The sequence below is a fragment of the Buteo buteo genome, chromosome 27 (assembly GCF_964188355.1).
Source record: "Buteo buteo chromosome 27, bButBut1.hap1.1, whole genome shotgun sequence".
NCBI lineage: Eukaryota > Metazoa > Chordata > Aves > Accipitriformes > Accipitridae > Buteo > Buteo buteo.
In genome coordinates this window covers 9,566,819-9,587,557 of record NC_134197.1, presented here as the reverse complement: position 1 = coordinate 9,587,557, position 20,739 = coordinate 9,566,819, and the positions used below count along the sequence as shown (strand labels likewise).

General features: G+C 35.9%; 1 protein-coding gene across 2 annotated transcripts in view; it reads left to right on the top strand.

Annotated features, from left to right (window-relative positions):
* The window catches only part of VPS35L (VPS35 endosomal protein sorting factor like), a 59,214-nt gene that overhangs the window by 13,023 nt on the left and 25,452 nt on the right, over positions 1-20,739 (top strand). For both annotated transcript variants that reach the window (XM_075058396.1, XM_075058397.1), the window contains exons 8-24: positions 228-312; positions 1,302-1,361; positions 3,551-3,647; positions 4,055-4,102; positions 5,151-5,244; positions 7,532-7,609; positions 7,983-8,105; positions 8,823-8,869; positions 11,051-11,162; positions 11,369-11,485; positions 11,841-11,894; positions 12,322-12,402; positions 13,264-13,326; positions 14,387-14,472; positions 15,500-15,580; positions 18,038-18,101; positions 20,177-20,275. In XM_075058396.1, coding sequence (XP_074914497.1) covers positions 228-312; positions 1,302-1,361; positions 3,551-3,647; positions 4,055-4,102; positions 5,151-5,244; positions 7,532-7,609; positions 7,983-8,105; positions 8,823-8,869; positions 11,051-11,162; positions 11,369-11,485; positions 11,841-11,894; positions 12,322-12,402; positions 13,264-13,326; positions 14,387-14,472; positions 15,500-15,580; positions 18,038-18,101; positions 20,177-20,275 — 1,389 coding nt within the window. The remainder of the gene's footprint in view (positions 1-227; positions 313-1,301; positions 1,362-3,550; positions 3,648-4,054; positions 4,103-5,150; positions 5,245-7,531; positions 7,610-7,982; positions 8,106-8,822; positions 8,870-11,050; positions 11,163-11,368; positions 11,486-11,840; positions 11,895-12,321; positions 12,403-13,263; positions 13,327-14,386; positions 14,473-15,499; positions 15,581-18,037; positions 18,102-20,176; positions 20,276-20,739) is intronic.

The following is a 20,739-nucleotide window of genomic DNA, read 5'->3' as shown; positions in this document are numbered from 1 at the left end:
AAGGAAAAACAGATCTGTGAATAGCTCTGCTGGAAATGAAGAATAACCTGAAAAATACAAAGAGTACCATGACATGTTATGTTAGATGTTATTGTGCTTTTTGCTGCATAGTTGTTTGTGTTGGTTCTTTCCATCTGTAGATACTCATCTGTTCCAGCCTGTATGGAGTAAAAACACTAACTTGCATTGTCCTCTAAAAATGTTTCTTTGGTTTTTTTTCCTTCTAGTGTTCTAAGCTTCTTTCAGACACAACAGTAATCCAGTTTTATCCAAGTAAATTTGTTTTAATTACAGATATCCTTGATACTTTTGGTAAGTATCTAATGTGCCAGACTTATTACATGATTGTTAATAAGCTGAAAATAATTTTTTGTAATGTTAGAAAACATCAAAGTTATCTGAAAAGTGCTGAAATGACTCTTAGTTTTAACACCAAACTTTTCCAGCATAAACATTTGGACCCCAGTGATATAAACACGGTACATAATTGTTCAAAAACTCATATGAGTGAAGTATTTAAAATAAAAATAATTATTTTTGTAGTACTGTGCTTTATGTATGAGTGAATATCTAGAACAAAACCTTGGGAAAAATCACGATCTCTGTAGTTTGAAATTTAAAACACACTGTCATTATGAAAATATTTTGGTTTTGGCAGCCTCTTGACTCAAAATTTCATTCTATTTATATTTCAAGTATAGAAGCCAGAGTTTTCTTTAGCTGAATAGGGATTATGAAGTGATCAAAATGTAGTTACTGTATTTTTAAATCTATTTTTATCATTTTTAAATGAGACTTTAAGTAAAAATGTCTTCTGCTTCATACAGTTCTCTTCTTTTTCTGCTATGTTATGGAAAAGATTTATGACAGCATTCAAAGTTGAAGAGTATTTTGATGTTTAGCAGGATATGCTATGACATAGATCCAATTGTTTTTTCAGCTCTTGCTTCCTCTTTGTGCTCTTTCCTACTTACTGAAAGTTGCTGAAGATAACGTAATATCCAAACTCAGCAAAGGCAGGACACCAGCTGTCCTTTCCTGGCCTGGGAGAAATCTGACCTTCGTGCTACCTCTGCACTTCAGGGAGCCAGATAAATTTTTTTTTTGTAGTGTGAAGTGCGAAATTCAGACTTAACATTTCAGCCTCACTAGAGGGCAGCAGAATGTTAGTGTTCTAGGAAGTTTTTTCCAGCTAACTTCAATGTATGTTGGAGAGGGAACCTTTTGTATTAACATTTTGTGTTTTACAGTTTGTTAGTTTGTTATGAGTGATTTTTTTTTTAATTTTTTTTTTTAAACAGGGAAGCTAGTGTATGAAAGAATTCTGTCAATGTGCGTGGACAGTCGTGTCTCTTTGCTAGGTAACTTTGCATTTGTTCCTACTGTTCTTCTGGAAAAAATCATGTCTGAACTAACTTGAGAAAGGTTAAACAGGACCCATGCTATTGTATCTCCTATGCAAAAAGTTCTGATTTCAATCTAGTAATTTTTAGTTTTTAACAGAGTAAAATCCATTGCTTACAGCTTCCACCATTCACAGTGTTTATGCTAATTTACATTTTAACTGTGAAGAATATAAATAAGATATAAATAATAAAATATGCTTGTGGCTTTGATGTTACTAAACATAAACCGGGTCTTCCTGACACTTGAAATCACAAAGAATGAAACGTAAGTAGAGGGAGAATTAAAGATGAATGTTCAAATTAGGTGAAGGAAGACTTTTTTTTCCTTTTTTTTCTTAGCATATGCTATTTTCTGAAAGTACTGCATTTTAATAGCTTAAAGCCAATGGTACAAATTTAACTAAGCAGAGAGTCCCAATTTTGGTAAATAGATGTCTTTGTTGCTACATTGGAAACTTGATAGTTTTGCTTTAATTAGGGAAGAATTTTGGAAGAAGCAGCAGGCTGTCATTGAGTTTATGATCAGTTTACTACGATAGCATAATCTTTCTAACTTGCCCCCCCCTTTTTTTTTATTTTATTTGAAGTTCCAACCCAATGTAAAAGTCTAATTTGACATTTACAGTACAAATGTGTATGGAAGAACCTCTTTAGGAAGGCACCGAAACGTTCCACAGAAGTACAGACATTTCCTTGCAATTTGGAGTGCATTAACTGCATGTCCTTGAAATACGAAACATTCTTACTCTGTAGTTGGCAACGCAACAGTACCACTAGGTTGCAGTTAAATCCACAGAATTTGAGCCAGAAGCTTGAAACCGACAGATACTTAAATATGAAATAAACTTACAGAAAATACTTAAGATCAATTTGGTTGTTGCGGACCTGACAGACTGTTCTTACGAACAGTAATGAAGGCAGACAGTTCCCGTAGGATGTCACGATTACTGGGCACAGTTACCTCCGTTTGAAGAGCTGAGCTCACGCTTCAGCTCTACAGCTGCTGGGAGCATTGCTGGTGGGAACTTCCCGAGCAGCTCTAAAAGTGGGAGGGAGAAGGGAAATCTGTGCTGTGCTTGCTGTGCACGGCGACGTGAACCCCCAGGGATTTCAGGCCCAACGTCCATGCTCATCCCGTGGGAACCAAGCAAAAAAAAAGTCGGACGAGAGCTCCTGCGGTCCTAGATGAGAAGGAACATCTTCCTGTACACAGGCAGCATCTAGTGCGTGGCTTCTCTTGTCTTGAAGTTGGAAACTTTCCTGTGGAGCAGAAAGGGAGCTTCTCACCGTCTGGGGCAGGGCTGGGAGAGCACTGGTATTTTAAAGCTGTTTCACCAGGAGTTTATAAGCAGACATTCACAGCAGAAGCTGCTTTTGTTGCTTTCATCACTGAGAGAAGAGGGACCCATCCTTCCCAACCATCTTGCTTGAGACCCGAGTTGATCCCAAGAAGCCTATTTTTGCCTTCTGTTCCAGGCAATCCAGAGAAAGAGGCGGCAGTTAGCCATGCAACTGTGTGCCCACCTGACCAGAGCACTGTCCCCATAACCCATCTGTTCCACCCTGGGGTGGCAGCTTTTTCCTGCTGGCAGCTGACACAAATAGTCCCAGAGCTCATGAGGAGAGAACTGCACTGCAGTGTTAGGTGTTTAGCGTACAAAAACAAGTGTTCTGTCAGGGTTTAATACTTCCGACTTCTTGCAGTATAGCTTTAAATAATAAAATTATATTAGCCTTTTAAAGTAAAGAATTCAAGGGCTTAAATCTCTTTTATATGTATGCATTTGTTACAGATGTATATACATCTATTTGTTATGCATTCCCTATATTTATTTTTTTTTCACTATTTCTGCTTTTGGTGGGAGGCAGAGGTTAGATTTCAAAGTAGCAGATCTGAGATTAGCTTTGAGAGCTTGACTTCAGCTTCTGCAATGTTACTTAATGCAAGATGGAAGGTCTAGTTACCCCTTGCTGTGTACTCAGCTCTTACTGCTGCACAAAAGAGCTGAAAAGCAAACATATTGCCTGGTTTATTAATTTCTTGTTGAACGGAAAGAGAATACAATTTTAAACCTAGAATGAAAAGTAACTTGTTTCCAGAAAGAATGTAACTATTTCTGGGTTGTTGGGGTTTTTTTTCCCAGATAACTTTTCTCCAGAGAGTGTTAATGATACGGCTAAAGAAACTTGCTTGAACTGGTTTTTCAAGATTGCTTCAATCAGAGAACTCATTCCCAGATTGTATCCTTGTCAAATGAGACTCTTGGAGTGTCTGCAGGTTTTTCATAGACTTTTCCAAAAATGAACATGTTTGTTTCAGTAAAACCCACAGCCATCTGATGTTTATACTGACTGTTTTGTTTGTTTCAGGCTGTATGTTTTGAATTTAATTTTGAGTCATGTTTCATAGTAAACTGAATGCTGAATTATTGGCTATGAGCAGGGTGTCAGTGATAGAGTTGATGTGTGAAAACTTTTGAAACAATAGAAATCTTGTAGATAAATCATAAAGATAACAAAGTGTACTGAGATTAATTACAGAAGGCCTTGAAATAGTTCCTTCAATGTGTATTCGGTATACAAATTTGGTTTTGTGTTTTTAAATTGCATGCATCTTAGTTTTGTTCCTTAACTTGACTTCATTTTAGTTACGTGGAAGCAGCAATACTGAAGTGCAATAAGTTCCTATCCAAAACGTAAGAGTAAATGTTAAGCGTGGGAAGGAAGTGAATGGGCAGGCTTATAAACTAATTTAAGGAGTTACACATGCAAGTTCTGTGATTAATGGTGGATAGGGTCTCAGTAGATCTGAGAAGAAGCAATACTGAGAGGTTTTGGAGTTTTTAGTGAGAATGCCATAGAAAAATTAAAGGTGAACTGTGATACAATTTGAAATGCAATAGTGCTCACAGTTTTGGAATATATGTATAATTCTGACATCAGGAGTCTGCAAATTAAAAAACAGTGGCTTCAGATGGCAGAGGGGGAAGCAAGATTGTTGAGAGATGTGGAATGTGGCAAAAAGTTGGGATAAAAAACTGAAAGGAAAATATTGATGTGTCATATTGCTAGAGACAGTGTTGGAGAAACAATTTAGGAGCAATGAACCATTATCTATGTAAAATCTTGGTATAAGCTTCATATGTTGCCAAACAGTGTCAGTTGCTGAGCTGAAAATGTTCCTTCACATGTAATCGTCCTTTTTCAGTTATATTTTGAAATGAGTGTTGTAAGCCAAATTGCTACTATAGTGACAACTTCATTATCCCTAAAAAGCAGTTCTTTTACTGGAACTGATGGGCCTCATCTCCAGGCACTAGTACAGCCTTGTCAAAAAGAACCTGTGGGAAAATGAGACATAAAAGGAGTTCTGCCAGTTCTGCCTTAAGCGGCTGCTTTCTTCACATTGAATTACAGCCCTTCTGTAGCTCTGCTGTTCCTCCAAACTAACGGAGGAGTTTTTTAGATGTGCTTGTCTTTTAAAAGCCAAGCATCCAGCCTGGCTATCTGCACTACTCTTAATAGCAAATACTGCAATCTGAATATAGGGTATGTGTTACTATACACATAAAATTTTACTTCTGAAATAAAATTTTATGCTAATAGGCTGCTGCTTTGGTAGGTGTTTCCATAACTCATGCTCAAATTGTCAATCTACAAGGCAGCTACTGAAGTTATCTGTAGGTGATATAATTCTGTTATCGATTGTTAAATCTCATTTTTGTTTCTGAAAAATCTTAACAGGGGGATTTCAGAATGTCTCCCACGGTTGACGTCTATGATTAGAGGAATTGGAGATCCACTGGTTGCAGTCTATGCAAGAGCATACCTTTGCAGGGTAGGCTGTCATTTAACACTTCAGACCTGTATCAAAGATTTACTGCAGCTAGCTCTGCCACTAAAGGAAAATTTCTTTTAACTACTGTTTTTATCTGAAGTAGTCAGCAGCCTGTCTCTTCCTTCTAACAAGCCAAAAAATAAAATTTCTCTTTTGTTTTAATAATGGGGAATCTTTCTTTAAGTGTTTATAATAAGTAAAAATAGTTTTATGTGCTGCTTATGCCAGTTTTTCATCTTCAGGTAGGGCAAAATGTTAGGGACCTAAGTGGAAGGAGAATTTGGACTTTGAGACTACATGCTGTTGTCTGATTGCTAGGTGCTGCTTTTCATAGTTAATATGTGTACTTCCCCTATATTTATCTTCCTTCTCCTACTGCTGGAGTGTATTTGGCAGGCAGAGGGCTGGCAAGCTCCTTGGCAGAGGAGCCACTTGGTAAAGTGTTCAGAGAGTGGGTTTTTGTCTGACTGCGCAGTGTGGCTACGTTCTCTTATCCTGAGCTACTCCCGCAGTTACCTTAACAGCTCAGCTAAGATAAACTTACCCAAGAAGAGACCCTAAAATGATTCAAAAAGTCATCAACAGTGGAAAAATATTTGTGAAATACATTTCTGAAGTAGTGGCAAAGATCTCAACTATAATTGGAAAGTGGTAGGGCTGCTAATTAGCAATACTTGCATGAAATCAGCTGCCATCATGAAATGCAATGAGTTTGCTCAGTGTTGATATATCTGTTATGTTTGAATAAACTGTCCAGTATACTTTTGGTATACTATTCAGGAGTGTCCATCTGAATTCCTGTATCTGCAAGTAATCGCTAACCTCTGGTCTACTCTGATACGTGAGCTGCTTAGTTTATTTGAATCTTGAAATACAGTAATGCCTGCATTTTTTTCATAGCCTAATCATTCCTGCTACATAGTGCAAGGTTTCTGAAGGCTTTTTAGGAAACGCTTTGTATGCACAGTCCACCTTTTACTGCTCCTGATACAGATAAAAGAGATGCATAATGATAGAGCAGTTAGGACTAATAATCTAGTAATAGTAATTGCAATTATGTAGTAAGGAAGAGCTTAGCATGCTCCTTTTTGTCCGCAAAGATGATCATATGAAATACATAGTGAAAATTTTCTTGGAGTAAAAAATAACTGTTGAAATACTGACCTGTTTAAAATAAGAAAGCTTATTGGAATGGAAGGCATTTAATCTTCTGTATTTCACCTACTGACACTATATTAATACTTTCACAATTAGGATAATGAAAACAGATTTTTAAAAAATACAAATTGTGGAATAGGAAACCTGTAGTATTGATATGAATGATGTCTAAAGCCACAGCATAGTAAAATGTGGGAATAAACACTTGCATGAAACCAAAGAGCCAGATCTTTACACAGCAAGGTGATGCATTTCTCTTTAGCTCCATGGTTTGAAAGGAAATTATATGCAAAGAAAAGTGATAGATGAGTGGCTTGGGTCTGTACAAGGTATCTCTGTTTTGTGATGAAGTCAGCTAGAATTGCAGATGCTCAGGGATCCCCAAAAGTGAGACCCCTGGGTTTGTTTGAAGAGGGGAACCTTAAGCCGTTAAGATTGATTTGTTTGTGCGTGTGTGTGTGTGTATGTGTGTGTGTGTTTTTAAGCCTAATCTGTTACTAACTTCTTACTCGCTTCTGCATCTTTCTCTTTAGTAATATGCCACATTTTTATATTTTGATATTTTTATCTGTGTTATTGAAAACAGTCCTGTATGGGTTAGTTTCATTTGCAGTTCCAGCTTAACTACATAGGCCTTATGTTTGTGTATCACCTTGTATTATTTATCAATGTTTTATCTATATCTATCTATATATTCACATTTTCCTTTGGGGTCCTTGCTTTATTATGTCCAGAGAATAGATACACATGATTTTAAGCAATTTCTGAACTTTGACCGACTTATTAAATGTACTTTGCTGTAGGCTCTCTGAATACAATGAATATAGGCTGTTGCAGTGCAGGCACTGGGGTAGACATTGATTTCCTCACTGCTTACAGATACTTGGAGCTGATGTTAGGAGAACCATGTTTAAACACAGCTGTAACTACCTCAGGGTAGTAGTCAGTGGATGTGACTGTAAGAGTAAGCAAGGAAATAATCAGTCAAAAGCATGTGATTCAGTACTGTATGTTGACTTGCTGTGTGTGACTATGTGTACTCCTTCAGACAATGCATTTTTGTCTTACAGTTGAAGGAGAATCATAGGTGATAGATGCAGATAAAATCTTTCTCTTTCTGTTAATACAGGTTGGGATGGAAGTGGCACCACAACTCAAAGAAAGCCTTAACAAAAATTTCTTTGACTTTCTTCTAACATTTAAACAAGTAAGCAAATAGACGTTTTATTCACAAAATCGCATAAATACACTGCTTAACCAACTACCACATACTTTTAAAAAATCTTTGAAGTTCTTAAATCTAGATTTAGGGATGTTCCTGTACCTAGGTACAGTATGGGAAATTTTACATACATTCTGATAAGTTGAAACCGCTCTATGCAGCGTGTTTCCATACTTTAATAATATGTGTTACGAGCTTGATAATTTTTTCCTCAGCATGCAAGGAATGCTTCAAAATATCTGTGTGTCGTGATCTTGTCTGTTGTCATTTCTATTCGTACAGAAGCTTTGTCCAGTTTATCATAGCTCCTGTTAAATACCTTTTCACAGCAACTTGTCTTTGTCTTTTATTTCAACAGATTCATGGGGATACAGTTCAGAATCAGCTGGTAGTACAATGTGTGGAAATTCCTTTGTATTTGACTCTATATTCTCCTGCTATAGACTGGATTTTACAGTGTATTGCATACCGTGCTCCTGAAGTAAGTAAGCATGGTAATGCTTGATACTAAAGGAAGTGTTGGGGTGAAGAGTTAATTTTGCCTATTAAAAAAACCCCTCAGTCAGTACTTAGATGAGTGTGAAAGCGAGTATAAAGAGCCTAGATACAGCTGTCTGTTTCTCTCTTCTATACAGGAAGAACGTTCATTTCCACAAAGCTCGAGTTAGACCACTTTAAATTCATAGGCAGTATTCCTATTTGTTTCTTGCTGTCCTTTAGCTAGTTTAATCTTTATTTCCTGACTTCATTAGTTTCTTCTGTCATACAGATATAAAAATGATTTGAGTAAACTGCAGCTTTGTAATTGCTTAACATAGTCAACAGGCTATTTTAATCTCAGTCAGTCTGTTTTGCATGCTGTGGCAGAGTTGGTAATCTTCACCTCTCCTGCCAGAGATAATTGACCTGGCTGGCAAATAGTAATTACTTTGAGAAATGGCATGGCTGAAGGATTGCAAATTTGACTTCCATAAAACAGTGGTTTTGATTAAAATGCCACTGTACCTATTCCAGTAGGTGGTTTTTATGTTGTACTACACCATTGTTTTCTTGTGTTGTCAATACAGGATAAGACAGGATTATTGGAATGTATTGGGTAGGTAATTAAAACAGCTTTTAGTAGACTTCACTACAGTAATTAAAGCTGAATTTATTTGCAGAGTCTCTACTCGCTAATTTGAGTAAGTAATTCTTCCAGGTTCTGCTTACTGAGATGATGGAGAGATGCAGAAAATTGGGGAACAAGTAAGTATGGCACGATGTAGAAGACACGAGTCTGTAATGAGTACCTGTGAGTCCCTGTAATAAAATTCTCTCTCCCTTTTGAAAACACTTTTTGGATGCATAGTATAGCTTTTGTTCTCCCAGTAGCTTACTAAATCATGATTATGAACATCTATTTTCCAGAGATTAATTCTAAAATATGGTAAATTACTTGTAGAGCAAAAGTTAATTAATTAACTTGGTTGCTGCATTTTGGCTCCTAAGCCAAAGTTAAGGACATGTAATGGGTTCTCCATCAGCCGTGTCTATGATTCCTGGTTGTGCTTCATTTTTCTCTGTTTTCCTTCCCTTCCTTCCCCTAGCCTCCACTGGCTACAGTCAGCCCATACACACATCTTGCAAGGGAAGTTGTAAAGCAACTGACACCTTTGGAAGATGGTAATATTTAGGCAACTGCTTTTTTCAACATTAGAATTAGTATCCCAAATGTATCCTAGAATTCTGTGTGCAGACTAATTACCCTTAGTGAGTAGTTCAGGAAGATGGTCTGAAAGTATTGGATGTACTTCAAGCTGTGTGAATGCAATTTGGCCTGCTGATGAGCTAATCTCAGTTCATTTTATTGGGTAGGTAGGCTGAGTTCTGTGAAAGTTTTCAGCTACCTATTTTTTTTTCTGATGTGCTTTGCACAGTCCATTCTGCAGTGGCTGAGGAACTAAAATATGTTAATCACTTAAATGAGGAATGCCAGCATTAGCATTCTGTGACTGAGCTAAGAAGTGTGGGGAAAGTGTGATTTTAAAAATGTGATGTGAAGATGCTATTGTATCAGAGTGTATAATATAGGTAAAAACAATCCATGTAATCTACTGTATTGATTATTTTGTATAGTGTTGATTTGTTTTGTGGAACTTATTTTTAAATCACCTTTTAGCATTTCTCATTGTAAAAATGGGCTAGGTGCCTCCTCTTTGTGCCTGTCTGTTCTCTGAAGGAAGGACAAAATGTTGACTATAATGAGTTGGTGTTTTGTTTTTTTTTTAGAAATATTTCTGGGACATGTCCTTTTTATTGGGAAGTTGAATAATCCAGTTTAAATGATCTATAAAGCATGGCTGTTTTCTTTTACAGTGGAGTTCTTTCTTTTTATGTCTTCTCGTGACTGTCAAAATATTACAAAGCAAGAGGCATCAGTATATAAATCTTTAAATAATCTCAGTATGTTCCATGAACTATGTTGCAACCATCTAAGTGAAAAGTGGCAGCCTGCTTCTCTGTATTGCAAGTGAACTGGAAGTACTTGTCTAATGATAAAATGCAAATTCCAGTCAAACTGCAATGGGACCACTAATGCTCAGTCAGAAACACAGAGGACGCTGGGCTATTTTAAGCGCTCCATAGAATTTCCCTCAAGGTAAACTGCCCTGTATTCAAACTGTCTGTTTCAGACTAGTGAAGGACACAGTGTTTTATGAGGCAGCGTCTGTGCTAACTCACGGCTGAGTTTGCCCAAAGGAATTGCCTTTTGAATGATACTAGATTTTGCTGCTTAGGTTTGCATAATAGTATCAGTAAACTGAGTTTTACAGTAATGCAGTGAGTTCACTCTTCCATTGGTAACTTTGACTTGATAGTAATACACATATGGGTCTGAGTGATTAATCGTAAATGTCTAAATATGTCAATGCCAGTTATCATATGATAATGACTGTTTGGATTTATTTTAATCCTGACAATGCAGCTGCTAGGGATCTGAGTTTTATAATGCATATATATTTTAATTCAGTGAGAAAAACTTCAATAGAGATTTGTCCTGCCAAAGTATACTTCTGAACTGTAGTTAAAAAGAGAGAGTAAGTTTCTAAACATGTCAACTACTCCTGGTTTACTTCGTCTTTCTAGTAAACTTAAGGTAAAATGATGGCTTCAGAAAAACCTGTGTGGAACAAGTATTGTAGAGGCTGCGTTACCTTTTACTTACCTGATGGCTTCATGTTTTCTTGTTTTGCTTATGCACTATTAATCCTCATCAATGCAAGCTCGATTTGTGAGGGTTTTTTCTTCCTTATCCCCTTTTTTTTTTAAATTTAGAATAGATGCTGGACAATTCTTGGTCTAAGAAGTTCAGATTAGTGTAAATGAAAGGACAACAGAATTCTAGTCGATGTTGAGCTGTATTGATATATGTTATGTTCATTGTAGTGCTTTGCTGTTGAATTCAGTAATGTCAGCATTCAGAGCGGAGTTTATTGCTGCCAGATCTATGGACTTCATTGGCATGATTAAAGAGTGTGATGAATCTGGATTCCCAAAGGTAACTTTTTGTATGTAATTTGTAACAATTCCTGTTCCTTGTCTGACAGAGTTTTTTATACTCTTCGTTGCCTACATAACTTGCACATCACTTAAATAAAGGGTGCTATGATCCAAAAAATATTTCTGCACAGTGTACTTGCTAGAGCAGTGTTGGATGGACATGCACCTTCTGCTTTTAATTTAAAATTTCTCATTAACTTTTAGCATCTCCTCTTTCGCTCCTTGGGATTAAACTTGGCATTGGCTGATCCTCCTGAAAATGACCGCCTTCAAATATTAAACGAAGCCTGGAAGGTTATAACAAAGCTGAAGAACCCACAGGTGAGTTATTGTGCATTGTTTCAACTACTGATCTGTGTTTAGGGCAAAATTGTAGCCAGTTGTTCAGTAAGCATATGCTTAGCGTGACACAGTTTACCTTTTCTAGATACACACAGTTGCCAAAAAATATGAGGCCTGGTATTATCTTTATATAATCCCTGCTTTTCTGAGCTCCACTTAAGCATAACGTAATTCTGTATAACGTAATTCTACATAAGCAACTTTTGAGATTTGTCATTAGTGCTAGATCTTTAGGTCTGCATGAATCATACCTCCCGGATTTAATTCTTTTAAGTGTATTTTTTTTTTTTGCAAGTGTATTTCTCATAACCTTCTGTAAATATTGTATTTCTAGGATTATATCAACTGTGCTGAAGTGTGGGTGGAGTATACATGCAGACATTTTACGGTATGTGAAAATTACTTTGTTTCCTTTGAAGGTTTTCTGATACTGGCTAAGTGGCTGTCTTAGCAGTTTGGTATTAAAAATGGAAAAGCTACGGCTATTCAATATAAGTGTGTAGGACTTCAGTAGTGAATTAAAAAAATATGTATTTCCCTTCATGAGAGATGAATAGGGAAAAAAGATGCAGCTTTGAAGGAGTCTTCACCATTCCCCAGCACTGCATATTTCTTACCCTTTTATTTTAATGGCAGATGGACCAGTTTAAGTAAGGATTTACTGGAACTGTGGCTAAAGTTCCTGGCTTAACTAGAGCTCTGTAGAAAGCTGATGCTTTGGCAAATGGAAATAAATTATCCAACTGGTTTTCAGTGACTTGATTTATGTGCTGATTTCATTATTGTATTTTGTAACCTCATTTTTCGCTATACAGAATCGAGAGATCAATACGGTTTTGGCTGATGTTATCAAACACATGACTCCTGATCGAGCATTTGAAGATGCTTACCCACAGGTAAATAATTTATTTTGCCAAATCTGTAAAAATCTGATGTGCATTTTCTTAGATGAAGTTAATTCTTAAACATTACTGATGTCTCTTACCACAAAATAATTATTTTTAAACACTGGCTATAATTTGGGAAGCCTTCTGGAACAGTGTAATGCTGTGATTTGTTCCTCCTTTTTTTCCTGCACATCAATGTTTCAGTTCAGAGAAATGCTAAACCAGAATGATTTATGTATTTAGAAGTAGCAATAGTTAACTCCTACATCAACGGTGGTGTTCTGCTGAAGAAAATTAGCAATCATGGCAGGCTGTTTAAACAGAAGTAAACTATAAAATAATCCATCTCTCTACTTGGCATTGTTAAGGCTTCAGTGAATTACTGTGTCCAGTTCTTGAGACTGCATGCCAGGTGAGATATGGATTAGTTGAAAAGGTTCTAAAAGAAGGTTTTTGTGGTTACCTGGAGGGTAGATAAAGTGCCTGCAAAAGAAGATTTAACAAACTGGTGTGGGTTTTTTTGTTTGTTTATTTGTTTTTTCTTAGAAATAGAGAGCTGGACAATATGCAGACTATAAATCGGAAAAATCTGCCTAGCTATAAATGTAAAGAACAAATAAAGCCTGGGCAGGCTGGTCAGCCTCTATTCATATGAGTTCTGAAGAGCATGTTGGAAAAACATCTGTTAGGAACAGCATAGCTGTAGTTGATCCTGCTTTAGGGAAAGAAATTACACTGATGAATGCTTGAAGTGTCTTCCAACCCAGTTTTCTATGAATAACTAGAGAAGAATAATCTCTGGTGTGGATAGTCGTAATTTAACTTGTATTACAATAATTTTCATCTTTTTTTCTTTTCTTTTCCCTTTAGCTGCAGTCAATTATTCAAAAAGTTATTACCTATATCTATGACTTCTCTCTGCTTTTTTCAGTGGTAAGTGATACTCTGTTTAATAAATTTTTAAGAAGAACTATTTTGCACTGTTTCTGCAAGAGAATTTACCTGACTTAGACATTTAGATTGTTTGCAAGCTCACATAGTGAGAGGACTTTTTATCAAGTAGATAGTAAGTGCAGAAACGTTTTGGAAGCTCAGCTGCTTACTACTTAAATATTCATTATTCTAATTCCAATTCTCTGTACTTTTTTTCCTTAGGCTGTTACATTCTCTAAGTTTGTTTCTATGGCATAAGTGACAATGGAAGATAAAATACCATTTATTTGTGTGTGCATTCGTGTAGTTGCTGATAACCTGTTTCTATGTTATTACATATACTTAACATGCTCTATCATAGGGCTTAAGTTTGGCATTGAAACAAAGTGAAACTTAGAGAGGTCAGAGACTATATAAGGCAGAGAATGAGGAACAAAGACAGCAGGTATCAAAGTACTGAAAACAGTTGAAGAGTAAAATTCAAGACTGACCCTGTGGATTTGTAGTCAAGTCTTGTTCACAAATTGCTCAGATAATTCTGAAAAACTTACCCAAGCTATATTCTTGAGATGATACTGAAACTAAGTATTTCAGTATCTTAACAACCTTAAACCCTTATCTTTGAAGAAAATTTTAATGTCTTGGACCTTCATAAGTTGCCCTGGATAAATGTAAAATGGTTGCTGGTGTGTGGCCTGTTTTCATTATTTTTAATATCCTACCTTTTGTTCCCATAGATGTCTGAATTTGTCATGATCTTAAGCTATTTCAAGTGTATGATAGCTTTTAAAAAATTTGCAACATTTCATTCAAACAGTTCTGGGTTTTGTGTTTTATTCTGGATCTGTTCAATCAATAAACTGATATGCCTTTCAGCCATCTGTACTCTTCCATTTGTTCCACTCCTTCATCCTTCAAGATGAATTACTGTCTTCAAAAAAGATTGAAATAATTTTAACTAAACCAGCTATGATTATAAAACTTATAAAAAAAATTTATTGGTTTAGTGTATTGTTTGTAAAACACCTTATTTTACTTTTTTATGTATTTGTACTTTCAGGAGAAATTCTTGCCATTTCTGGATATGTTCCAGAAGGAAAGTGTGAGAGTGGAGGTTTGCAAGTGCATTATGGAATCTTTTATTAAGTAAGTGGAGAATATTGAGATTAAATGCACTCTGGAGGGTCTCGGGAATGTAGTGAAAGATTGCTAGAGAAGATGAGCCTGTATATAGGCTATGGGAAGAAAAATGAAAATGTGTAAATTTTGTCAAAGAAAGCTGAAATTGAAGTAATCATATTGATGCTGACTTGCTGTGGATTAACAGAATAGTTCTTCTCTGAGCTTTTTAAAATTTATGTTGCCTGAGTTGGTTTAGGAAATTTATTTCATATTCCAGCTGATGTGACAGCACAGAACTGTGACCTTGGTATAATGGAGGAAGAGAGACAGTCTCTGGTTACAAGCTCCATTATGTAGAAAAATGGGTATTTCCACAGTTGAAAATGAACTTAGAAGATGAGGCTTCATCTTCCAATATTGTAAAAGTCAAACAATCTTTTTCTTTTCAAATAATTAACAGGTTCCTTGAAACTTCTTTTTTTTTTCCTCCTTTTTCACTTTCCCTTCAGGTATTTATATACACTGCTTAGCCCCCCGAAGCCTTCTCTTCTCTAGGCTGAACAGTCCCGGCTCTCTTGGCCTTTGCTCATATGAGAGGTGCTGCAGTCCCTTAATCATCCTAGTGATGCTCCACTGCACGTGTGCCTCTGTACCTAAACGTGACATTTATCTTTCCTCTCTGTCCATCAGTAACTGAAAAAACTATATTACTTCTTGGTAGATCTAGGATTGCTTTGTTTTGATGTTCTTAGATTGCCTCAATGTATCACGTGTCTAGCTTGTTGTGTCTCTTAAGGAGTCAGATTCTGTGGTTTGGCAGTAAAGCTCCCTCTATTAAGATAATATTTCTTGACTGGCATTTGTTGGAACTGTATGTCTATTAACCATGTGATTTTTGGAGTTCTGTTGGTTAAAAAATGAATATAAAACTTCTGTAGTGTCATACAATGCTGATGATTGGAATTATGCATTAAATTGGTGTTATTCTATTCATTGTTTTTCATTTTGACAGAGCAGGATTTTTCATCACTTTTTCTAAAACATTTTATAGGCATCAGCAGGAATCTACAAAGGATCCTGTTATACTTAATGCTCTTCTGCATATCTGCAAGACAATGCATGATTCTGTGAAGTAAGATTTACTTTACTCATTCTAATAACTATCGTTTATGCAAAGTTTGGCTGCTTGGTATACAGTTTTACATTTCTGAAGCTGTTTGTTTCATGGTGGATTAAGACATGAATCCAATTAGTGGTGAGGGAAGAGCTGTGCAGTGAAGTGGCAGCACGTACCATTTGCTCTTTAATTACTGCTTTATTTTGAATACTGAAGCAGAATTTTAAAAGAAAACTAGCAATGGTTTTGTGGAGTTTTCTAATGAAGCAAAGACACTAAACAATCCAATCTTTTAAGAATATTTTTGAGAGTGAAACCAATGTAATCTTTGAGTTACAGTGAGTCATAAACTATTTTTGAGATTTAAGTGAATATGTAGCTATTAAAGCACAGATTGCCATACTCAATTATACCTTTTTTTGGGCCACTTTTTTCAGCCATTACAAAGGGATGTGAAATCTCTAAAAGGACACCTGGAGGATCTCTAGGAACTTGAGTAGGGGAAGCTAGAGCAGAGGACAAGCTCTTGAACCATCTGTGTCTTTCCCCTAAATCATCCTCTTCTTTTGTCCCCTTGACTTTCTGAGGTTGTTCAGGAGCCTGTATGCCCTGTTGCACCCTCACTGTTTGAGTAGCAGTTGTGCAATGTGGAAAATAATTGTGGTTTGTAGGTAACTAGCAAAAAATCACACAGAAATCTGTGTCGGATTGCAAATAGAGCCAGAATCATATTGGTGCAAATTTTACATCTTAAGAGCAAAAATTTTTTTTTTCTTCTGTTTTGGGTTGAGTAGAGTTGTAAGGGCACCATTTCTTTTGGCACTCTGAGCCCAGAGCCTTTTAGTATGGTAGACACTGTAAAGGAACTTGAAACTTTCTCAGCCTTGATATGCCATGAATGCAAGATTCACTGCCAATAAAGAAGTCAGATTTGGCATGTAATTCCAATTTATACCAACTAGAGTACTTTATTTTGGGTTAGAGCACCTTATTTGACCATATGTTGCACTAAAAGCCGCTTCAACCTTTAAATAGAACAATATATTGAAGCTAAACCAGCTTATTTTAAAAATTAAGCATTTTATGGCAATCCATATTTGGTGCTTCCTCTGACGTTTTCCAAAACAATTTGATAGTTTACTGGGTTCCTTAAAATCCCTTAACCCATCGTTGGCTTGGTTCTGTTGTCATCTCTTATCGGCCAGTCATCAATTCTAACTGCCTTAAAGTAACTTCTGTATCTATTTTTACACCCTGGTTCAGGAAACTCCCAACCCATTGTGTAGGGCTCGCTGACCCACCGTAACAGCTGTTGGAGGATAACAGCCTTCAGACTGGTAGGGGTCTGGTTCAGAATTGAACTGGAAACCTATAACTGACCCGGAGATCTCATTACAAGTCTTCTGAGCCTTTCAGAGCCCATCAGTTGACTCTTTTGATTGGCAATGCACTAATGAGCTAATCATGCTGAGATTTTCTTTCCTCCTTTACTGAATTTGTATAATAAAACTATTGTTCTCTTCCCATCTGGTGTCTGAGCTAGGAAATTGGTAACTGATATACTAAAGGTCAAAACTGGAGCCAAGTACATAATAGTAAAAGGATTAAATTGTATTAGTTAATTGTAATTTAACTTTTTGTTTATCCATTTTCACTGAAACAGGTTTGACTTATTGGATTTTCATATGATGTAAATTTGTTTCAAATCAGATTTGGACTCCTGCTATAGAACATGTATCTGTGATAATCTTGAAAAGAAACTTTTTACATACCAGTTTAGGTCGGTTCTTACTAAAACATCAAAAAGGCAGCACTGTAACAGTGATGTTAATTATTTTTCCAATTATGTGGCAGGGTTAGTTAAAAAAAACCAAACCCCAAAACCCCCCAAAACCACCAAAACACCAAAAACCAAAAACCCCCCAACAAACCAAAAAACCAAACCAAACAAAAAACTAATGCTGTTTCTAAAATAAATATATTAACTATTACATATAGTATTTAAAGTGTATTTTAAAAGCTTTTCCCCTTAAATAGGATAACTTTCTTCTAAGAATAGATTTACTAGTTTCTTTAGTTTTTATAATCAGTTCCTACTCAACTTCTCATGTCGTAACATAAAACTGAAGCTGTTTGCTTGCTGCAGTAAAGAACATAAGCTTAGCTGCTTTTTCCTGATGCCAAAATCGAGTTTCTGTAAAATCTAAAGACACTTAGCAATTTTTTACCTTTTTCTTTTTTTTTTTTTTTTTTTATTTGGAATATAGTTTGGTGCATGGTTGACTTGGTGATGTTCATATTAAAATTTGTGTTATTGCTTTATAACTGAAATTACGAGCTTAGTGGTCTTAGTATGCAATAAATACTTTATACAGACATAACTTTATATAATTACTATGTATCATTTGAACCTTTACAGATAAATAAGATAAGCAAAATTCTAAAATTTACCACGTAAATTTTCTCTTACAGTGCACTAACACTTGAGGATGAGAAAAGAATGTTAGCAGCTTTGATAAATGGATTTATAAAAATGGTGAGTGACAATTGTGTGCAACTGTTGGGGTGTACCTTATAGCTTGGATTTTCATGACATCCCCATGAGAAACAGGTGTCTATGTAGCTGAATCAGAGACTGTGTCTGACTTGCTTAAGACCGTTGAAAACCCCAACTGGTGTATTTTAGTGAAATAAGTATGCATGGGTTGAAGGCAATATCACACATTGTTGAAGCTGACATGGTGCAGTCTTGAGAGTTTAAAGTGCACATGTTGTTTATTTAATCATATTTTCTGCTAGTTTTTTAAATTTCATGTAAAACATGGTAAGTATTTAAAAGTTAAACAGCAATTAAAGTCTTGCCTATTATAGCATCAGAGAGATCAATGATTTATGTGAATGAAGTTCCATTACCCAGCTCTAAATGAAACCAATACCAGCTTTAAAAAACACAAAATAAATATAACTTGTATGTTAGTCTTATCTCTGTTTATTTTAATTTACAAATAAGATAATTTGTATCATCAAAATAGTAGTCCCACAAAAACTCCAGTTGTTTTGCCTTGAAATTAATTTTTAACCCTTCCCTCCCTCTTATCCCAATAAAATCTTTTGTTCTTGTCTGTTGTGTTTGAGATGTCAGGTTGTTTTAGGAAGATGTTATCAAGCCTTTTTTTATTCTCTAACCAGGTACTCTTAATGCTTGGCTTTTCTTTCACGTGGTCAGAGCTGACAGGCTTTGTCTCTACTTGTCCTCTTTGTCCTTTGTTACAATTCTATGAATTTCTCTCTAGATGGTTGCTTTCTCTTCCACTATAATAATTTGCGATTTAATATGTTTTTAATATAATTTTGCTTTATTAAGCTTTGTATGCAATATAATATTGTATAATTTCCTTTAGGAGGACTTCCCACGTTTAATAATATTTGATGTGGCTTTATGGTCTTAGTTTAGGGGGAAAAATAAATCCCATAGCAGCAAAATGAGTGGTTATAAATTTTAAACCAGCTGACATTAAGATGTGTAGGGAAAACCAGTTGTAACACTCATCTTTACAGTCAGGCTTTTTTTGTGGAAAATTTTATATTTTTAGAGACATTTTCTTGAGACTAGGACTCAAGAATCAGCAATTGCAAAAATAGAGGAAAGGCGAAGACAGTTGTCTCTAATGTAAGAAGGAATCCTTTGTTTTCTGGTGCAGTTCCTTTGATCTTTCACTGTATGGATTAAATATAATTTTTATTTTAATTCTGTAAAAACTTCTTTTGCATGTAGCTTGAGAAATAATAAATAATGCAGCCTTTACTGCTATTAGAAAAAAAATTCCATTTGAATACATAAATGTAGACTGCCTGGAGACTGTTTTCTCTTGCTAGGCTTTTAATTGACAGCTGAGACACTCCAGCTGACAGCACTTGGTTTTTTTAAATCTGGAGGATTGAAGTAGGGTGTTCTCACACAAGGGTTGGGTTTTGACTTCTCTTCTTTCCTGCCAGCAAGCAAGGTTGCAGGCTTTTGCCATACTGTATAAGCATATATTTATTAACCAGACTCACGGGAAACCTGCTTTTCTTGCTGGTATATCTAGTTAGGAAAATGCTAATTTATCTTGGAGGCCCTCTATAAACTAGAAATTACAGGAAGCTGAATATAGATTCACTGATCTGTTTCTATTTTTCTGGGTTTTTTTGTTTTGCCTTTTAAGTATGAACTGTACCAAGCCTTTGTCCTTGTTCCATAAAGAATCAAGAGTTCTGCTAGTTTTGAAAACACTTCACAAATCTAGGATTTAAATTTTGTTTTCTTGATAAATACTTGATCTGTAAAGTAGAAGAACATGTGGAGGATGGACAAAAAGCCCCAGCAAAACTTTCAAGTTTCCCTGAAGGTTAAGTATTGGCAAGCAGGCAGTTAAAAGGACAGAGATTCTCCAGGTGCTATTTTGTTGTTAATAGTGGGGGTTTTTCTTACGAATATATGGGGATTTTGACTTTTGAATATCTGTGGTTTATCTGCATGCAGTTTTATATTTCTTAAAGTTAATGGCCTACAATGGCAAAATCTAGGGGTTTTTTTGTTGGTTTTTTGTTTTTTTTTTTTATCTTTTATAGGTTTCATTTGGCCGTGACTTTGAACAACAGCTGAGTTTCTATGTTGAAGCCAGGTCAATGTTTTGCAATCTGGAGCCTGTTCTAGTCCAGTTGATTCATGTGAGCTACAGTTTATCTACATTATCTTAATAAGTGGGGATGTATTTGCTGTTCTCCCATTCATTGCCCAGATTATTGGTCTACGTCAAAATAAGTCTGAAGTCTTTTTATCAGGTGTTTTTAAAGTAGACTTTGATCTCACCTCTCATTTTATCACCCTAAACTCTCTGAAGTTCTTGCTTGACAGGCATGCATGGTATCATTGCAACGAAGAAAACTGGCTATCTTGCAAGAGATTTCGTGTCTAATAAAATAAATGGCACTTTGTGCATTCAGAATTTGGGTTCTCACTGCTGTAATCCTCCATCTAGGAGAGATTAGACTGTGTCTGGCTGCAGATATAGGCAGAGTCCTGCTGTGATTGGGAAGGTTAATCTCTTTTCTGTATTGAGTCACATGTCAGGTGAGCATTAGCTGCATCTGATTCCTTTACAACATTGTATCTTCTCTTAAATCCTTTTATT